The sequence below is a fragment of the Antrostomus carolinensis genome, unplaced genomic scaffold (genome assembly GCF_000700745.2).
Source record: "Antrostomus carolinensis isolate BGI_N321 unplaced genomic scaffold, ASM70074v2 scaffold7044, whole genome shotgun sequence".
In the NCBI taxonomy this organism is placed as follows: domain Eukaryota; kingdom Metazoa; phylum Chordata; class Aves; order Caprimulgiformes; family Caprimulgidae; genus Antrostomus; species Antrostomus carolinensis.
The window spans coordinates 1-18,838 of NW_010310008.1; the positions used below are offsets into that span (position 1 = coordinate 1).

Here is an 18,838-nt window from a genome sequence, read left to right on the forward strand (position 1 = left end):
GGGTGGTGTTTTGGTTTGATTTTTAACTTATTTTATTTTTTTCACATACTTAAGTGATAATGTTCCAAAGAAAGTAAGTTTTAATAATACTAAGAAGAACCCAACACTTCAGCAGTGGCTGTGACCAGGCTGGACCCCATCACATCACATGCAAACACTAAGTCAGAGGGGTTGCTGATCCCTGCTACAGCCAGGCCAGCTGCACTCTCCCCTCTGTTGCCAAGTGCTTGCTGCAATTTAGCTAAAATCTACTGTTCATTTTCTCTTGCAAGCTCTTCTGAGCATTAAAAACAAATCAAAATATGCCCCTTCAGGTCCATTTCTTTCCCCACTCAGCTAAGCAGTTAAATACATGCTGATTGCAGCAGGGGCAGAATCTATCCCTTGTTAAGTGGAATTACAGTCCCTCATTGTTATATTGGAAGTAGAAACCCACAGAGTAATCCTACCTCATCTATGTCTGGTCCATTAAGGAAACGGCATGGAAGAGGATTATGAAGCATTCCAACATTGTTAACTAATCAAAGGAAACATAATGATAAGAACTAAATCTAGACAAAGTGCATATTTCAGATAATTAAACAAATGGCTTCTCCTTGAGACTCAGAAGCTTTTGAGCTCTATGTGAGGAGAAATGTTGTTTAGCATCTAGTCTTGTTCTCACTGAAGTCATTGGTACTAATCGGTACTGACTTCAGGGGACAGAAAAACAGTCTGTTGCTACAGTCTGGGGTTTTGTTTGTTTGTTTGTGTTTTGTTGTTGTTGTTTCATTTGTTTCACTATTAAAATAATTATTTTCTTTTAAAAAAAACCTCAAGAACTTCCCCAAAAAACACGTTTCCATTGTTACTGTGTGGATCGTACCAATTAGTGTTAGCCACAGGCTCATTTCAGACTGAATACAAGAACTGCACACAGCTGTAAAGCAACCAATAGCAAAAATTAATTCCTTGAGGCCAAACAGGGAAGAAGTCACCCCACAAGCTGGACGCTGCTTATAACGTGGCAGAAGAGGTTTCACAGTAAAGAAGCCACTGTACAGAGAAAGAGAAAGCCTTTGGAGAATCTTAATTCACTTTTAAAACTTCTTCATGATAACTAATACTCAAATGCATTAGGCAGCTGTATTCTTGGTTTTATATGTTGGCTAACAAGTTGTTATGACACATCATTTATACAATTTTCTGTTTAATACACTGAAGTCATAAAATACTTTCCAATTAACAGACTTTAATGACTCACCCAGAACACCAATATCCAAACCTTGAAGACCTTTTTCAATGTTCTCATATACTGAATTCTTGGTGAAGTCAGCTTGGATAACCTTCACCTTTTGACCTGTGGTCTGCTCTGTAATTAAGAAAAAAAAAAATAGAAAACCCCTTTGCATCTAACCAGAGAGACGGAGACCTGTAATTGAGCAATGAGAGAAACAACCAGATGTCTCATTTAGTAATGTCTGCTGTACAGTAAGTAATTGTTTCAATTTTCTTGCTTTAAGAAAGATCAAAACACAAATAAAACACTGTCACTGTATCCGCTTGTTTTCAAGGAAATGGCCTGGCAAATATAGGACGAATTTGAAAATCAATTAAATCAATGGAAGTTCCTTCACAGAATCTAAACACCATTTGGTCCTCCAGTAAGAAAAATACCCCAGAAATAAACAACACAGGACTTCTTCCCGTGGTTATCATAATATTTATAAGTGAACACTGTCAGCATACATTAGACAAGTGAATCTGGGTGCCAGATCCTCCACATAAGCACAGTTTTTCAGAATTGTTCTAAAGTGTTTTCATTTATAAGATGAATATTTTAACAAGCAAAGCTTATCTTTTCCTGTAGGAGGAAAGGAAAACAGGGCTGGATGTGATGCAGTATTTTCTGCATTATTTTCAAACAATTCCTCTCCTATTTTGACATTTGCATTCCTGTAGATTTAACCTTTCCCAGGATTTTGCAGGACTAAAAGATATTTAAGGGAGGGTATAGCTTAAATTTTACAAGGTCAATTTACACAGAAGGCAAAGGGAAATGTGTATGATTTTTCCAGTGCCATTGCCACACAGCAGTGGAGCCCAGCTGTACATTACCATTTTTCTCAGCTGTTGATTTATTGCTGTTCATATTTTCAATGAAGTTTCATGAGGAAAAGAGGTAGGGGCTCATATTTACTCATTTTGAAGGCAAGGTTCTCCTTTAAAGGGGCCCAGTAAAGCCTCTTCTAACTAGATGTTCACATTGTAAATTCTTGTTACTAAACCTGCTTTCAAGTTTTATGGGCAACCTGAAATCCAGATGAAGTTGAAAAAGTGACAAGCAAAGCTTGGAAATGTCAGTAGACGATCAAGACTGGAGACTTGCTGCAAGTGGCGGGAATTCAGGTGCACATGGACGGCAGAAAATCTGCTTTCAGTCCTGTTTGGAAAATTGTCTGCTTGTTTGGAGCCTGATTTCACCATATAGGTGACAGGAAGCGTTGCCTTGAATAGGAATGAGACTTGCTTATTTCATAGAATCATAGAATAGATTGGGTTGGAAAAGACCTCCAAGATCATCAAGTCCAACCCCTGATCCAACTCCAATTACTATATCATGGCACTAAGGGCCACGTCCAATCTCTTTTTAAAAACCCCCAGGGATGGTGAATCCACCACCTCTCTGGGCAGGCCGTTCCAGTGCCTGATTACCCTCTCTGTAAAGAATTTCTTCCTAACATCTAACCTAAACCTCCCCTGGCGGAGCTTGAGCCCATGCCCCCTTGTCCTATTGTTGGTTGCCTGGGAGAAGAGACCAACCCCCACCTGGCTATAACCTCCCTTCAGGTAGTTGAAGAGAGTGATGAGGTCACCTCTAAGCCTTCTCTTCTCCAGACTAAACAACCCCAGCTCCCTCAGCCTCTCCTCATAGGACTTGTGCTCAAGTCCCTTCACCAGCCTTGTTGCTCTTCTCTGGACCCGCTCCAGCACCTCAATGTCCTTCCTGAACTGAGGGGCCCAGAGCTGAACACAGTACTCAAGGTGTGGCCTCACCAACGCAGAGTACAGGGGAAGGATCACTTCCCTGCTCCTGCTGGCCACACTGTTCTTGATGCAGGCCAGGATGCCGTTGGCCTTCTTGGCCACCTGGGCACACTGCTGGCTCATTTCTACCCAGAAATCTTGCCTCATCCCTTGTGTACATTCAGAATTTAGGAAGAGGCCTTGCAACAGCTGCTGCAGGAGAGCAAGGCTGGCAAAAGCTGGCTTTGGGTCCCGCAGGCCAGTTTGCAACAAAACAGGGCCTGTGTTGGAGGGTGAGAGGATGTTGGTTGTTCCCTCCCGGTTGTTCCCTCCTTGCCCCTTGCTACACTGCAAGTCTTGACGACTTTACACTACCCAAGTAACACAAGTGGTCTGAGGAAATGGCAGATGCTCTGACTCCAGCTGGGCTGGAGAAGAAGCACGGGCCGTGTCTTGTGTGCCATTTTAGAGGACATCTGTCTCCATGACAGAAGAAAGGAGGAAGGAGTGCCCTTTTTCTTGCCCTCTTTCCAAGCTGCAGTTGTGCATATGAAAGGGACTAAACACCCTTTGAACTTTCAACCTATAAAAGCAACTCTAGTGGCAAATGGACCCCTGGTGGTCCCCGGCTGGAGGAATGGTGCAACTATAAAGAAAAGGACATTGTGAGTGTAAATTCAGCGAAGGGAAAGAACAGCGCAACAGCTGGAGCAGACACCTACAGTGACCTTCTGATTGAAGAGTTCTATAAACAAAACGAGATGGTCTTAAAAGATGCAGTGATGTTGTGGCCATCTTTTTTGTGGGCAATGAGAAGGGCAGCCAAAACTAGAGCAACATAAAAACGAGGATCAAACAAACCATTTGGACTTTCTCTGCATCCCCTTGTCTGTACAGAACTGTACTCCTGCAACCAGCACCATCAGCCAACAAATGAATACTCCAGATGGCTTTCCTCTGTCTCATTTAAGAATAAAACAATACATTAAAAAACAATAAAGCTATCATGCTCACAAATGAATTATCTAGGGACAGCTTTTCAGAAAATGATAACAATTCTGCAAAGGAGAGAGCCAAAAAAATAATTTCCAATGTTTCTTCTGTCTCTCCCTCTCTGTGACAAGGATTTATGACAGTCTTTGAAGACACAAGCCATTCCAACTCTTTTAAAAAGTCCTAAGTATGCCAGAAGCAAAAAGCCTAGGTTTTCAAACATCAGGACAGGTTATTGTCTTTTTGAAAAATCAGGAGAAAACTAATTAAAGGAAAATTAAAATCTTGAACTGGGTTGTTTAATCTGATGTGTTATAAAATGTGTGTGTATAAAATTAAGAAGGATACATGGAACTCCTTCTGACCTCAGATTGCTTGGGAATCCCACTTGTCAGATAGGATAATGTGCTGCCTTTTGAAATTTACCAAGAGGAGAAAAAATCAGCATGAAGCATGAAGTTGGCTAGGATATGCAGTCTGATAGAAACTCTTCTTTTCTGCTTAGAGAGTTATTAAGGTCTTCTGAAAACCTGGGGCAGCAAAATGAATGCCTGAGTGACACAAGAACTGATCTTGGTAGAAAGAGGAGACCCTTTTGAGGTACTAGAGCAAAATTTTACTACAGAGAAGCAGTCAGGCTAAGATCACATTCATATTCAGTGGAAATTTGCAAAGAGAAGAGCAAACTGAGAAGTTATTTTAACAACAGAAAGTGGTTTAAAAAAGATTTAAGACTGGGGAGAAAGATAAAAATTTCTCTTAGATTATAAACTGCAAGTTCTGGCTACATTTCAAAAGTCTTTTGGAGAAATGAATCTCCTCAGAAATGTAAGATAAGTCAGTTTCAGAAATAACAGGAAAACAGAGAAGAAAGAAAAAGAGTGAATGTAAAAGCAGAACCACAAAAGATTGCAGAAGATACCAGGGAACAGAAATTCTGTGAACAAAGAACCATGGGAATTGCTATTATTTACCAGAGCACTCAACATCAGTCAAGGCCCTGAAGTGCTCTGTTATGTAGTAGTGTATATTGGAAAAACAGCCCTCAGCAATAATGTTTTACCTCAAGTGATCAGCAAGACACGCCAGAGATTTTTAACAGCCTTTGAGGATGAAGGAAGGGTGTGCCAAGTGAGTTGTTTTATGCTAGTCAGTGATCTCAGCTTGTTACCTGCTTAGCTCTCAGAGCTATCTCTGGAAGGACAAGGGAAGGAGGACACAGTAGACCAGACTGGAAACTGAACCTGCAGCAGGGGGAGACAGCTATATGAATTAGCACCTTTAGAAGTCTTAGTGGGAGCAAGACACATTTGATTCTTGACAATTCTGTGGGGTGATTTTTATGTTCACTGCTTTTTTCTATATTAACGGGCATGATTTCACCAAACCTGAATTCACAAACTGCATGATCAGCTAGTCTAAACTGGTGTAGCTGTATTTTCTGCTACTTTCCGAGGACCATTTGTCTTATCTTTCCTTAAATAGAAATTTGTTTCTTCTAAAAAAAAACAACCTAAAACCAAAACAACTAAAACCCCAAAACCCCCACTCTTGTTGTGAATAACTTCTGTGTCTTACAGAAGTGGCTTTTGTTTGTTTGACAGTACCAGCTAAACAGTACAGACTCTGGTCATATAAATAGATCCTAAACAACTTTTCAATCAGGACCCTGGAGGACAGCTTGCTTAGGAAGTGTAGGCAGAAGAAATAAAAAAGGACTGCAGTTAGCAGCATTCCATCATTTCTAATATCCTGTTTTTTTTGTTTGATCAATGTTTCACAGCCACAATACTAAGTGCATTAAATGAGCAGTACACCTAGGGTAATGGCCCTCTCTAACTGCCCTCCACAAGACTTACTTTGTTATCTTTTATCTCATTCTAAAAGAGATGTCTAACTTTGCTGTCCAAGTTAGTGGAAATCTAGCTTTCAATTCCAGTGGTTCTGTAGAGAAATGTTTTTCTTATGGTGGATATCTGCCTGCTACAGCTCTGGGAGCTGTTCCCAGGCACGCACATCTGTGGCCCATGGGTCTGTTCAAAAGCTGAACACTGAAGTCTGAGGAATTATCCACACCTTAGACTCCTTCTGTTTACATTATTCAGCATCCAAACTGAATGTGACAGTATGACTAGGCAAATAGTACTGTTAGGTTGAAAAGGGAGGCAAGTCTTTTAATTATGGTGTCCAACTGATTGGAAAAAGATACATGGTGTAGTTGTTAAGAAAAAGGAAACAAGAGTAATGTGTCTAGTCCTACAACAAATTTACACAGCCAACAATAAATTTTGTCTCTATCTCTCTGTGCCTTAATCTCCTCGCATGCTAGTTGAGGATAAGGATAACCGCTTGGAGCAAGACACTGCTTGTTTAAGCAGTTTAGAAAGAAAAAGTCACTGAAAATTAAAAAATTTAGAAAACAGTAAAACTATTTGGTTTAAGTTTCTGCTTCTTTTTTAGTTTCTATTGTTTGTTTACTCACATAAAATCCCAGTAAATTTAACTTTCCTTTCTTCCTTAGATTAATTACAGTAAAGCCTGAGTTTGAGAATTGGAATCAGTGGAATATTTCCAAAGCTTTAACATAAGCCAACATCCAGAGCTCCCTGCTGATTTTAGAGGCCTTCAGATGAGATACTCTGTGCTTTTCATCATCCTGTGCAAACTGGTGTAAGGAACCTGCTTTGGCAGCGGGGTTGGACTAGATGCTCTCCTGAGGTCCCTTCCAACCCCTATGATTCTGTGATTCTGTGATTATATCTTCCTCTCCTTCCTTCCTTTTTTGCCATCTACTTGTTGTCATGTACTCATTTTCAACCTGACGCAATAAGTAGCACATGAGTCACTCTGGGCTTCAGCCAAAACCCACTGAAAACAATAGAAAGACTTCACTGGGATTTGCCACCAATTTCATCAAGCTTTGGGAAACCTCTTTATGCCCACAACCCAGCTGAAGATGGCATGGAGACTTGATGGGTGTATGAGGAGCTCCTGAGCTTACACCATCCACCTCCCCACCCCTGGGACTGCACAGGTAGTGCTGCTGCAGCCAGGGAAGCTTCCTCACATGTGAAAAGTCACGGGTCACTTTTGCACAAGGTATAGGAGTGTTTGTAGGCTATCTCAGCAGTACCATTCAGGACAGGACAAGTCCTTCTTTACCTCTGGCTACACAACTCAGAACAGTACAGCCTCAATTAGGAAGGTGTCCCATGGATGGCCTTATAATAAATCAAAGTGCAAAGGAATTTACAGTATGTTGTCTTTATGGGTTCCACCACTTCTTTTTCTTTACTTAGCTATGTTAGTCTCGGTCATCTTACTGTTTTCATTCTTTCCTTCTGATTATAATTTACAATGCAGAGAAACTATAAAAACTTTTTAGCCTTTTTTTCCCCCAGGTTTCTATAATTTTAATTCTTTAACATTTAGCTGCAAAGAAATGCAACAATGACACCAGAGCTGGCCTAATTCCCGCAGAAGTTAATTTTTAATGGTTGTTTAGTTAAGAGGACCTAGTGTAGGCCATAGTCACATTGGTCTCATAGATATGGCTGCTTATAGAGACTATTAAGGGAGCTGGTGCTTTTCTCCTCTGACCCCTCTTGCTTTCCAATGGAAACCAAGTCTCTCCCTGGAAAAAAAGGGAGGGAAATTGGATAGAAAATTTCAGAGTCCAATTCTTGATTTTGGTAGCTGAAGGTTTGGAAGTTACAGGCTTTTTCACCTGCTTGAAGTCTGCAACATCCCCAAAAGATCTCTCTGCAGACAAGGATCCTGGACCTGATACTCTGTTGGAGCCAGCTGCCAAGCCTGCTTAAAGGCAAGTCTTTCTGACAGAGGTGTAGTCTTGGAGGGACACATGCTTAACACAGGAACTCCTGAGTCAAGGAATCTGGTGGATAGAATCCATTAACAGAAAAGGAGAGAATGGGAAGAATAATTTTGATTACAACAATCTTTAAAGTTAACGGAGCATATAAACTCATTTGACTCCTAAAGAAATCAGATCGCTCTTAACATATTTAAACAACCCATTCCCCACAGTAAATGGCTAAATAACTTTGAAGAAAAGAAAGGGAACATAAATTCTAAAGATGCTATTTACTTCCTTCCTCAAAGGCCAAATATAACTTGAAAACCTCAAAAAAAGGTACATTGATTTCATTTTTACTCCTTTCTATGTTCCAGGAACTAGTCTAAAGGTAATCTTTCCGTTCCAAGCATCAACTCTTTCATAGGGTCCTCTGACAATGCTAGTGTTGTATCGCCGTATCACCTTTCCCTGTATTTACAGATATTAACGGTAGCTGAAGCCAGTAAAGAACCCACACTCACTTCTTTTTTCACTTTTTTAATCCAACCTACTGCACTGTTTGAATTGTAGCATGTATTTTTACAGAGATCCGTGACCAGAAGGGTTCAAGCAACATAGTAATACCAGAAATTATTTGTAGTATTGGAGCAATACCTGGGGTTATATCTGTAGCAATATCTAGGGCCCTACTGTACTAGATATGAGACTGAGGAAGTAGACCTCCAGATCTCTGTAAAGCCAGATCTATGAAACAGGAAGATAATTTTGAGACAAACACTTACCAACTTCAGAGGCTACTCGCTGCAGTTTTTCAAGAGTTCTGCTTATCATAACTATATTTAAACCACGTTTTGCCAGCTACAAGAGAGGAATATAGAAGTTGTTAGAAAACAGTAAGGTGACAAGAATCTTTACAATTTTTCCAGTTTTGCTATAAAAACAATTATGGATTTTATAAAATTGCTTTCATTCACCTGCCACCTGCTTAATGGGAAAACAACAGATATTAAAACCAGGACAAACAATATTCAGGCTTCTAATAATCTTTCAAAACATCTCCTTCACTGTATAATCTTGGATGCTTACAAGAAAAATATACTGAGTAACAATCAAACCCCAACAATATGAACAAAAACAAATAATCTCAGCCAATTTCAAATGAATGAAAGTTCGCAGGGAGTGAAAGCAACATGACATTTCCCAGAAACACATTTTTATTTTGACTTGGATTTGGGAGGCCAAATATGTTGATAACTTCCTAGTCATTTTACAACATCACCTTCCACCCTCACATTTTTTTATCCTTAGGAAGTAGACTAAGTATATTGAATTGGAGGCTCAAGAGTTTGAAAGGATTTGGAATTTATTCATATTTTTTAAGAGAAGTAAAATCTCATGCAGGTCAAATGGACAATTTTAAGTGTTTTTTTCATTAGATGCAAACTTAAAAAAAAAAAAACAAAGCCCACAAATAATGCGGAAAAAGGTGAAGTCCATGCATACAAATTCAAAATACAGACACACAAATACACATCCATAAAGATGTTGGCAAGAGCTGACATTTATAGCTGCAAATGCTATCTAACACAGCAGTCCATTTATAGTCAGCTTGGTATTACCAGGTGCACAACAAGTGCAGAACCAATGCAGAACACATAGAAAATGTTTTTCTCCTGTTTTCCTGAGGCCTCCCATTCCCGTCAGTTAAAGAGTTTTAGGCAAAGCTTGAGAGAAATATGGCCCTAGCCTGTGAAACTAAGTTATTAAAGAAAGGAAAGATAAAGGTAACCCTGAAAATAGAAAAATGCCCCATACGAGTAAGGAGAAAGAGAACTAAAATAGTCAGCACAAAAGACAAAGCCAATGTCATCTAAAAGTACCAGGTTTGCTTAGAAGTAACTGGTGAAGCTCGCACACTGAATGCCCTTCTTTTCCATAGCTGACTCCCTGCAATACTTTCTCCTTAAACCTATTTGAGAGAAGGAGTTTGTCCTGTTGGTGTCTTCTGAAACAATGCAGAGAATGTTAAGGAATAAGGACCTTTGTTCAAAAATTTGCTACATTGAGAGTACGAGGGGCAGACAGTTTATTAAATATATCAGCCACAACCATTTGCGTTTTCAGCAGAAGGACCGTGCTCACAACTCTGTGCTTCTGGAGACTCTCTCACATAACTGATGGGCGCTCCAAAGAGACCTGCACAGACTTAGATACTTGGGAGTTTTGAAAGCTTACTTTAAGGGCTCCATTTTAAGATCTTGGGAAGAGAATTCTAATTGCCTCCATACAGGCAGATTACCCTTTGTCCACAATGAGCTTGACCCAAGACATTTCCAATCAAAGACACAGTCTCTGTTTCCATGATCACTTGATCCTTTCTGCCATTTGCAAGCGTTCACATGGAAACTATTTTAATTTTTGCACCTTCACACCCAAAACCAGATATCAGCCATGTCATACACAGAATAAAAGCAAAGTTCTGCTTCACTGGGCTTCTCAACATGATCTTAGCCATGTGTCTGTATTTCATCTGGTAGAAAAATCCCTCCTAAAGCCTAAGTAAAAAATGATTCCTATTGCTAAGATTGCACTGTATTTCAGCTAAAAGCACATGTTTGTGGCAATCTTATAAAATTCTCAGCTGTCAGGTTAGAAGAGTCTCCCTTGCTGCTAACTAACCAGAAGCGTAAGCCTGTAGCAACCATTTCTCAAGGTAAAAGAGGCTACACACCTAACTATTCTTTTTTTGCTTCCTCACCCACACAGAAAACGTGTGTCCTTTTCAGAAATAGGTTTTGTAGGACATTGTAACTACTACGAGGTTCAAATGCACCCTCAAGCAAACAAAAAGAACTGTGCTTACAAAAGAATCTCCTGCCCATCCACAGCAAAAGTTAAATCAGTTTTAACACTATGGCATTTCAAATAAACAACTTGTAGTGTAGATGTCTTTAGCACAAAGCATTTTTCCTAAAATAAAAAGACTTTGATGTTAGAGGATGGTATTTCCCCTCACAATTAAGAATAAGCCCTGGCACCCAGCAGTGTAATCTGAAGCTGCTTGTGTTAGGAAATCCTGACTCCCAGTGGCAAAGGGCTAAAATGCTCCCGAACCTCTCAGACTGATAAAATGTAAGGAAGACCATTATTACAGACTCCATCCATCACAAATTATGAAAACTTAGCATTTAAAAATGGGGCTAATAATGAAGAAAGATCAAGGAGGATCTGCACTGTGGAATCTCATAAACTCGTTGTTAAAAAGTTCAAACCAACACTAAATTAGTATAAAGTCAGTCTGCTTTTTCTAGCACATCTTCGCAGCTCAGTTTGAGGTGAATTTTTAAATAATAAAGCTCCATGAAAGGCAAGACACAGGTGTTAGATTCCAACCACGCAAGTAACTACTACAGTTACAGACAAACTGGTTATGCTTTACATGGATCATTAGATACAATAATTTTAAATCCCTAATAATGCTTTTTGGAATCCATAGCTGCCTACCATGAATTTCTACCTATTAAAAAACATATTCTTCTCTCTTCTCCAGGATTGTGATCATACGGCCTCAGTGCTTCACCTCTTTTCTTTCCTTGCCTGGGGTTCAGACCTGTAAGGTCTCTATGATTCAAATCTTTCAACCCGTTTTGGTCTAGCAGACCAGGACTGAGATAACTGGGCAGAAGGATTCTGCAAGCTTTCTGCTAGCTCTGCACCTGTACGACACAAGCAGAATAGCACTATTTCCAGGAATAAATCCAAGACCAAGTGGAGAAATTAGACTACATATGCAACTGAAGCAGGAAAACTTGGACTATATTTAGCTTGTATTATACTGCTGGTAACACTACATATAGTTTCTGGAAATGAAACAAAGGTTTAAGATTTGAGAAACTGTTATATTAATAAATGAATGCAGTGCCTGTCTCAAAATGGTCTGCTAAAACATTGATTTAGACAATCAATTTAGACTGGCCTGACTTGTAAGAGAGTTATGAACTATTCACAATAACAAAAATAGCGACCATGTGAGCCACCAACTTCCTGCTTGTGCCCTGACATCAGATGAGAAGTATGCAGAGGCTAAACCATAAGTCTCAGACTACGGCATGGCCTCATCCATAAACCCAGTACGTTTGAGTTGCTAAGCCAGTAACAGATACTAAGCACAACTGTAGTTATTATACCAATAAAACAGAACAAACAAGACTGTACCAGTACCTAAGATGCTAACAGATGTGTAGAGATGTGACATCCTAGCAGCACGCTCAAAGCTGACTTATTTTTGTTCCTTATTAGAAGTCTAGTGAGCCTAAGCCCTATTAGCCCAAGAACTACTGGGTCAAATCTAACAGAAGCCTGGCTTTTGATTAAGTATAGCAAACGAGATCCAAAATCCCAGTACTCTGACAACACAGCAGTCAGTTAAAAGGTCGGAGTCTTTACGCTCAAGAAGGCCAGTTGTTCAAAATCCCCCCGATGTGCTAGAAATACAGACAGGGAAGCCTGGACTTTCATGCAGAAGGTGATAAGCTCAAGTTGTGTATGGGTTTGCCTCTCAACACAAGCTCAGAAAACAAAAGGGACAATAATTTGCTCTGACAAATCTGTGTCCTGGCATCAACCAAGTAGTATTCTGAGATCTCACAGCTGCCAGGTTCTTCACACAGCCTCAGTCAGCTCTTGAGCTTAATAGACTTTGCGGAGACCTGCATTTAGCCATAAACCTTGGAAACGAGGGTACTGAACTAGTAAATATTGTAATTTTGCCCTGGACCTCAGTCTGCTAGGTTTTTCCCAATGAACCACTGGCTGCAATTTCCACAGAAAACAACAAACAGGAAAAGCCACATCAAACTAGTCTTCCAAAACACAAGGAAGGCTAGTGCTCTCCTTAGTCTCCTGTGCTATATACTACCAACAAGCGTGGATCTCTTACAGTAGTGTGTGATTCGTTAGCCCATGCCTGAGCTCAGGATGTCAGAAATTCATCACCTGATGTGAGAACTCAAACTCTAGAAGAACAGGCACTGTGGCCATCAAACAAGGCTTGTCTTCACATCAGCCTCTAGCACCAGAGAGACCTATGCCAGAAGAACATGAGAGAATTTTGCACCCTACATCAGACCAGCAAGGCAGTAGTGCCGAGCCAGAAACTCCAAAGGTACACAGACATTCATAGAATCATAGAATCATAGAATGGTTTGGAGTGGAAGGGACGTTAAAGATCATCTAGTTCCAATCCCCCCGCCTTCAGCAGGGACACCCTCCACTAGATCAGGTTGCTCAAAGCCTCATCCAGCCTGGTCTTAAACACTTCCAGGGAGGGGGCATCCACAACTTCCTTGGGCAACCTGTTCCAGTGTCTGACCACCCTTACAGTAAAGAACTTCTTCCTAATATCTAATCTAAACCTCCTCTCTTTCAGTTTAAACCCATTTCCCCTTGTCTTGTCATTAGTAGCCCTTATGAAAAGTCCCTCCCCAGCTTTCTTGTAGGCCCCCTTCAGGTATTGGAAGGCCGCTATAAGATCTCCCCAGAGCCTTCTCTTTTTCAGGCTGAACAGCCCCAACTCTCTCAGCCTGTCCTCATAGGAGAGGTGCTCCAGCCCTCGGATCATCCTGGTGGCCCTTCTCTGGACTTGTTCTAACTGGTCCATGTCTTTCTTATGTTGGGGGCTCCAGAACTGGACGCAGTACTCCAGGTGGGGCCTCACAAGAGAAGAGTAAAACAGCAGGATCAGATTTATCCACAAGCCACACACAAGTGTGTGCTTTGACCTCAGCCAGCAAGATGACATGCCAAGCTATGAGCTCATGTAGTGTGGGCTTGGGATCTGTCCCACAGAGCAGTATCTGAGCACAGCTTCAATCAAAGGGACCACCTGAGGAAGACAGTACGTCTCAGCATGGATAAAGATCGCTCTCAGTCATCCCACAAAAGCCAAAAATAATGAACAAACGATCCACAAAATCTAGCCAGCTCCAGACAAGTTCAAACAAACAAAAACCCCACAACAAACACAGTAGTTGTTTTATTTTTCTTATGGTGTAAAGCAGCTATTTGCATGCTATAACTGGCCTTTTAAATGGGATTTACTCTTGTATAACCCATATAGCACAAAGGAAGCAGAACAATGACAGAGGCTCTGATGTAGACCTTCTTGGATGCCTTCACACGGATAAAATATCACCAGGTGCACACAAAGTTAGTTCAGCAAGCTGCATGTACATGTGACTACACACAGATCCATTGTGTTACATAAATGTTTAAGCATTTCTGATGTTTCCTCTTCCTGTCCTGATCCCATTCCACTCCCCCCTGACATAGGTATTCAACAGACTCTTCCTGTTCGCTCGTCACTACAGCAACTCAGTGAGTAGAGAGATGGAAACATTTTCCTTTCTCACATGAAAGCATGCGAACTTTTCACAACTATGACAAATGTTAAAGTGTAATAGCTGGTATTTGTCTTTGTGCTTCCTACATTCAATGCACTTTCAAAATTAGTTATCGTATTGCCACTCCTAGTAATGAAAATCACAAGGTAGGTACTAAACAATGCATACACTTAAAAGAACCAGCTTAAAAATCCTGTAAATCAATTCAAAATCAAACTCATTTTCCTTTCCTGTGAGATATATTTTATAATTTATGAGCAGAAGGCATCACATCTAACTCTTGCATATTACAGGCTGTCAATTTTCACCTGGTCATCTCAGCTCTGAAGACGACGACTCTCGTTTCATTGCAGTTTAGCATCCAAAAAGGGAACCAGTTTTGAATGAAGACACCAAGGAAAAAATCAGCCTCTCAGTCACTATCACTAAAAGCAAGGCTGATACAAGACAGTACAAGGCCAGTCTGCCTTCAGCGTTGATTAGCACGGGTGAATAGAGAGGGACTGCTGTTGTGACTCTGCACAGTGGCAGCTACAGGGTCAGCACAGAGCTCCTCTCTCCTCCCACAGGCTCCTAGAGCTACAAATTCTTAATTAAACCATTAGGTTTCCTTGGAATTTCCATAACTTGTAGTTTATATTAATTTACACAGATTTCTCCTTTATTTGTTGTTTGAGATACATCTTTTAAAATGTGTGTGCAAGTGTAAAGGCTAGAAAATTACACTTTATGTGTTAATGCTGGACCACTCCACTGAAAGTCAAAAAACAGACTAGCTATGAAACTGGGTAAAAAAGGACAATTTAGGTGACTTCCTACCCTGGACAGACAATATGAAATCTTTTGCTTTACTCATTGTTTCCATTTTATTTCCTTGGTCTGACAAGACCATTGAAGCATGAATGACTTTCCTCTGAAATGCAGTACCCATTTTCTTTCAGAAGTTGATTAATGTTAGCCATATACAGAGAAGAAGGATTAATATCATGTTTGTCATAGTGGCTTTGAATCCTAGAATTATTTTACTAACTTGCAGAGACTGATGAAGTGGTAGCAATTGCCATTTTGTTAAAATAAACTTAAGGATAAGTAATCTATCTTACCTCAAAGGAATATGCTTTTCCAAGCCCATCTCCTGCTCCTGTGACCACTGGAGAAATTAAAAAAAGAAGAATCAAAATCACATTTGTACCCCTGCTTTAGCTTGTTCTTTCTTGAATTCTTTAATCTTCATCAACACTGCAGCCTAAATGCTTCTACTAAAGCACAGGATCAACATTTTTAAAAATTTATTTCCTTATGAATTTTTCATCTTTTTGTTACCTCATTTAGCATATTTTGTCTTCAAAGTAAATCCCTCCCCACAGTAACCTATCATCTGATGCAGCAGGTAGTTATTACTCTCATTTTCAATGAGGAGACGCTCAGCAACAAATCAATTGCTTAAGAGGTGGTAGAATTTTCTTCCGTATACATATTTTTACAAGTTCAGCTTCACAAGTCCTTTACTTCTATGCCAGTGGCAGAATGGTAGGGAATAAGGACTAACTGGTGACCGAAGCTGATACAACACTTTCTCATACAAGAAATCTGTATGTAAGGAAACATCACAGCAAACTTGTCACCATCTACAAAAGATTCTTCCTTCAGAGCTGTCCCATTCATTTTACCTTTAGATTCAGTGTTACTGGGAATGTAAACAAGCTTTGGCATTTATAAAGCAGACTGAACTTTAAATGTTATGCAAACAAATACTAAAGAGGAAATATAGAAAGAAAATCCTTATCACCTTAGAAACAATGAAGAAATAAATAAAGTAGGAAAGCACTAAAGCAATTCCAAGGTAAACCTGCTAAGTTTTACAGCAAAATTGAAAATGAGTCAGTATCTCAAAAGTGTGGGCTAAGAACTTCCAAATTGCAAGAGACACTGGGGAAGCAACGTGATTTTGAATGGTTAGGTTCATTGCCAACAGAAGAGCAATCACTCTCTCATTCCACAGAGAGACCCCTCCGTGAAGCAGCAGCAGATCTTTAGCCCCCTGGAAGGCCTGCAGATGAAAAGCAAGAGTGTGTTGGAAAACAAGCTTCCACCTCCCCACTTTAATTTTCCCGATTCTCAGGATCTCATGTGCCATGTGATACAGCAAAGCATCCAAGCCTTATGAACTTTATTGGGGCAGAAGCCTTTATATTTATAAAAGGTCCACTGAAGGAAACAAGTCTCCTAGCCTTCAGTGGAAACAAGGATCTTCCACAGGAAGTTCCATGTGCTGCTTCCCACCTCATGCACAGATTTGAGGTCCTTGCCTCACTTAAATCAAAATAAGACCTATGTATTAATAGCTTCAGAAGCAGCTGGTCCTCTGCAAAGGAGGTAGCTTTCATTTTGTTTTAATACACTGTTGAGATGTGCTTCCTAAATATGTACTCAATCCACACACATCAAGTCTCTAACACAAGGAAAAGGAACAAAGCACAAGAGTACTGTTCAGGTCACATCTTAACAAGATGCCACCACCAGTGACATCATAGCCCAGGAACTCAGACAGTCTAGTCCTTGTTCATTCTTGCCTAATACTGATTATCTAATGAGCTTAAGAAAAACATCAATGATCAGTAGGAAGGTGTTTATTAAACATTTCTGCTATTTTATGAGAATGCATAATATTTTTTTAAAAGTACTGCCAAGTTGCAGCCTTTGAAGTTTCTAGGCTAGAGTTGATTTGGCTCATTACTGATATCATTAAGGATAGGTCACCAACTCAGAAAAAACAGACTGGAGCAAAGTCACCAGAACAAAGAAAAGTTGCTTTGAAGAGTGGAGACCATATGCTAGACATAAGCTAGTTGCTTCACATATCAGGAAACTGAGGATATAGGCAATGCTATTAAAACTAAAGCATTTGCAGTAGAGAAAAAACATCAGAGTAGGAACGGGGAAAGAATTCACATCTATACACCAGGTGCATGAGCTGTTACCAGTTTGACTTTTTCTGTTCTCCCCAAGTATGAAAAACAGGCTCATAAAACTGAAGTTACTAGGAGAAAACAAACAAACAAAAAAATTAAGCAAACCACACCTAGGGGAAACTGTGCTTTGTTCTGAAGGGACAGGATAAGAAAATGCAAGGTAAATCTCTCCCAATTAGTAATATAACAATCCATCACTCAGTTACAATAAGAAGGTGAGGAAGTTTCCTTTACCTGCCCATTCTCCCAGCGATCGAAAGAAAGTCTGAGGCAAAGCACTCCAGATATGTGGGAAAATATATTTCATAAATCTGATGCATTTTACCAGAGTATAGAAACATATCAGACCCCCACACAGAGCGAGTAGGTGATGCTGGAATGCTTCCATGGCGAGCGAAGGCAGTGACCTAGTATGAACCAGTTGCTTTCTCCCCGGGAAATGCCTCTCTCCAGTACACTGCTAGTCTCCGAGCACTGGCAGAGAAGTGAGAAGTCTAATCAAATCACGTGACTTTCTTTTTCCAAGGAATGTCCAGGGTTTAGATTAGAATAACATCTCTACATTACACCCAGATTTGTAAACTACTGAAAAAAATCCAAACTAAACAATGATTTCTGGTGCTTGTTCTAGAGAAAAGGTTTCACGCCTTTTCTGGAAACTACCCAAGAACAAAAAGAAAAAAAAAAAATATTTTTATTGTCATTGTTTGGGATTCATAGAGGTTAAAGACGGGTCTAAAACAAAACCCTGGATAACAATACTCCAAACCTTGGGGATAATACACATCAGCACTGCTTCTTAACAGTACTGAAGAGTTAAACTCTAGCCCAGACACTTACTGGGTAAGTTCACGTGGAACTCATGCAGAGGCCAGAAAAACAGATTTATCTACAAATTCAAAGACAAAATAATGAACAGTTACTAAAGTCACCTAATTATTTCTATATAGAAGAAACAATATTATATAACTTTTCAAAGAGCTTTCTGTTAATATCATTATGACCATTTTACAAATGGTGTGATTACTGCAGAAGTGCAGTTACCTATTAACAAGGGAACAGGACATCCAGCTTTTCTGAACAAAGTATGCTTGAACTAGTGTTAAAGTAATCAAAAAGTATCAAAGTATCAAAACCTTAAATTTCAAAATTAAATTAAATTCAAAATTAAATTTCAAAAAATATTTACATACAATTACAATTTCTCCAAAGAATCACTCACTATTCATAGAATCATACAATCATAGAATGGTTAGGGGTGGAAGGGACCTTTAAGGGTCATCTAGTTCAACCCCCCTGCAGTGATCAGGGACACCTTCCACTAGACCAGGTTGTCCAGAGTTACACTGTGTTCTTCATATTGCAACAATGACGCTGAATACCTCCTTTAAATGAAAAAGAAACAAAGAAACTTCTATTTGACAATGGAATCAAAATGCAAACTTCCACAGCTGCCAGCCTTTTCTTTTGCACTTCCAGTTCTGCCCACGCCCCCTTGACATTTTCTCTGCCAGGGGCTGATAATGAGTCTGACATATACTTACAGTACTTCAAGGGCCCCATATCTATAAATCAGACTGAGATACTGAGAGGACAAATAATGAATTCTTATGAATGTGAAGAATTGTTCATGCATCCCAGTCTAAGTT

At 39.8% G+C, this 18,838-nt stretch overlaps 1 protein-coding gene across 1 annotated transcript; it reads right to left on the reverse strand.

Annotated features, from left to right (window-relative positions):
• Positions 1 to 449: 449 nt before the first annotated feature.
• LOC114818492 (testosterone 17-beta-dehydrogenase 3-like) lies at positions 450 to 17,601 on the reverse strand (the record flags this gene model as incomplete). The annotated part of the gene is made up of 5 exons (XM_029084561.1): positions 17,424 to 17,601; positions 15,321 to 15,367; positions 8,599 to 8,674; positions 1,244 to 1,351; positions 450 to 517 (listed from the first exon to the last, which is right to left on the reverse strand). Coding segments are annotated over exons 1-5 (453 nt in total), but the record flags the coding sequence as incomplete, so codon positions are not given.
• Between the last annotated feature and the right edge of the window lie 1,237 nt (positions 17,602 to 18,838).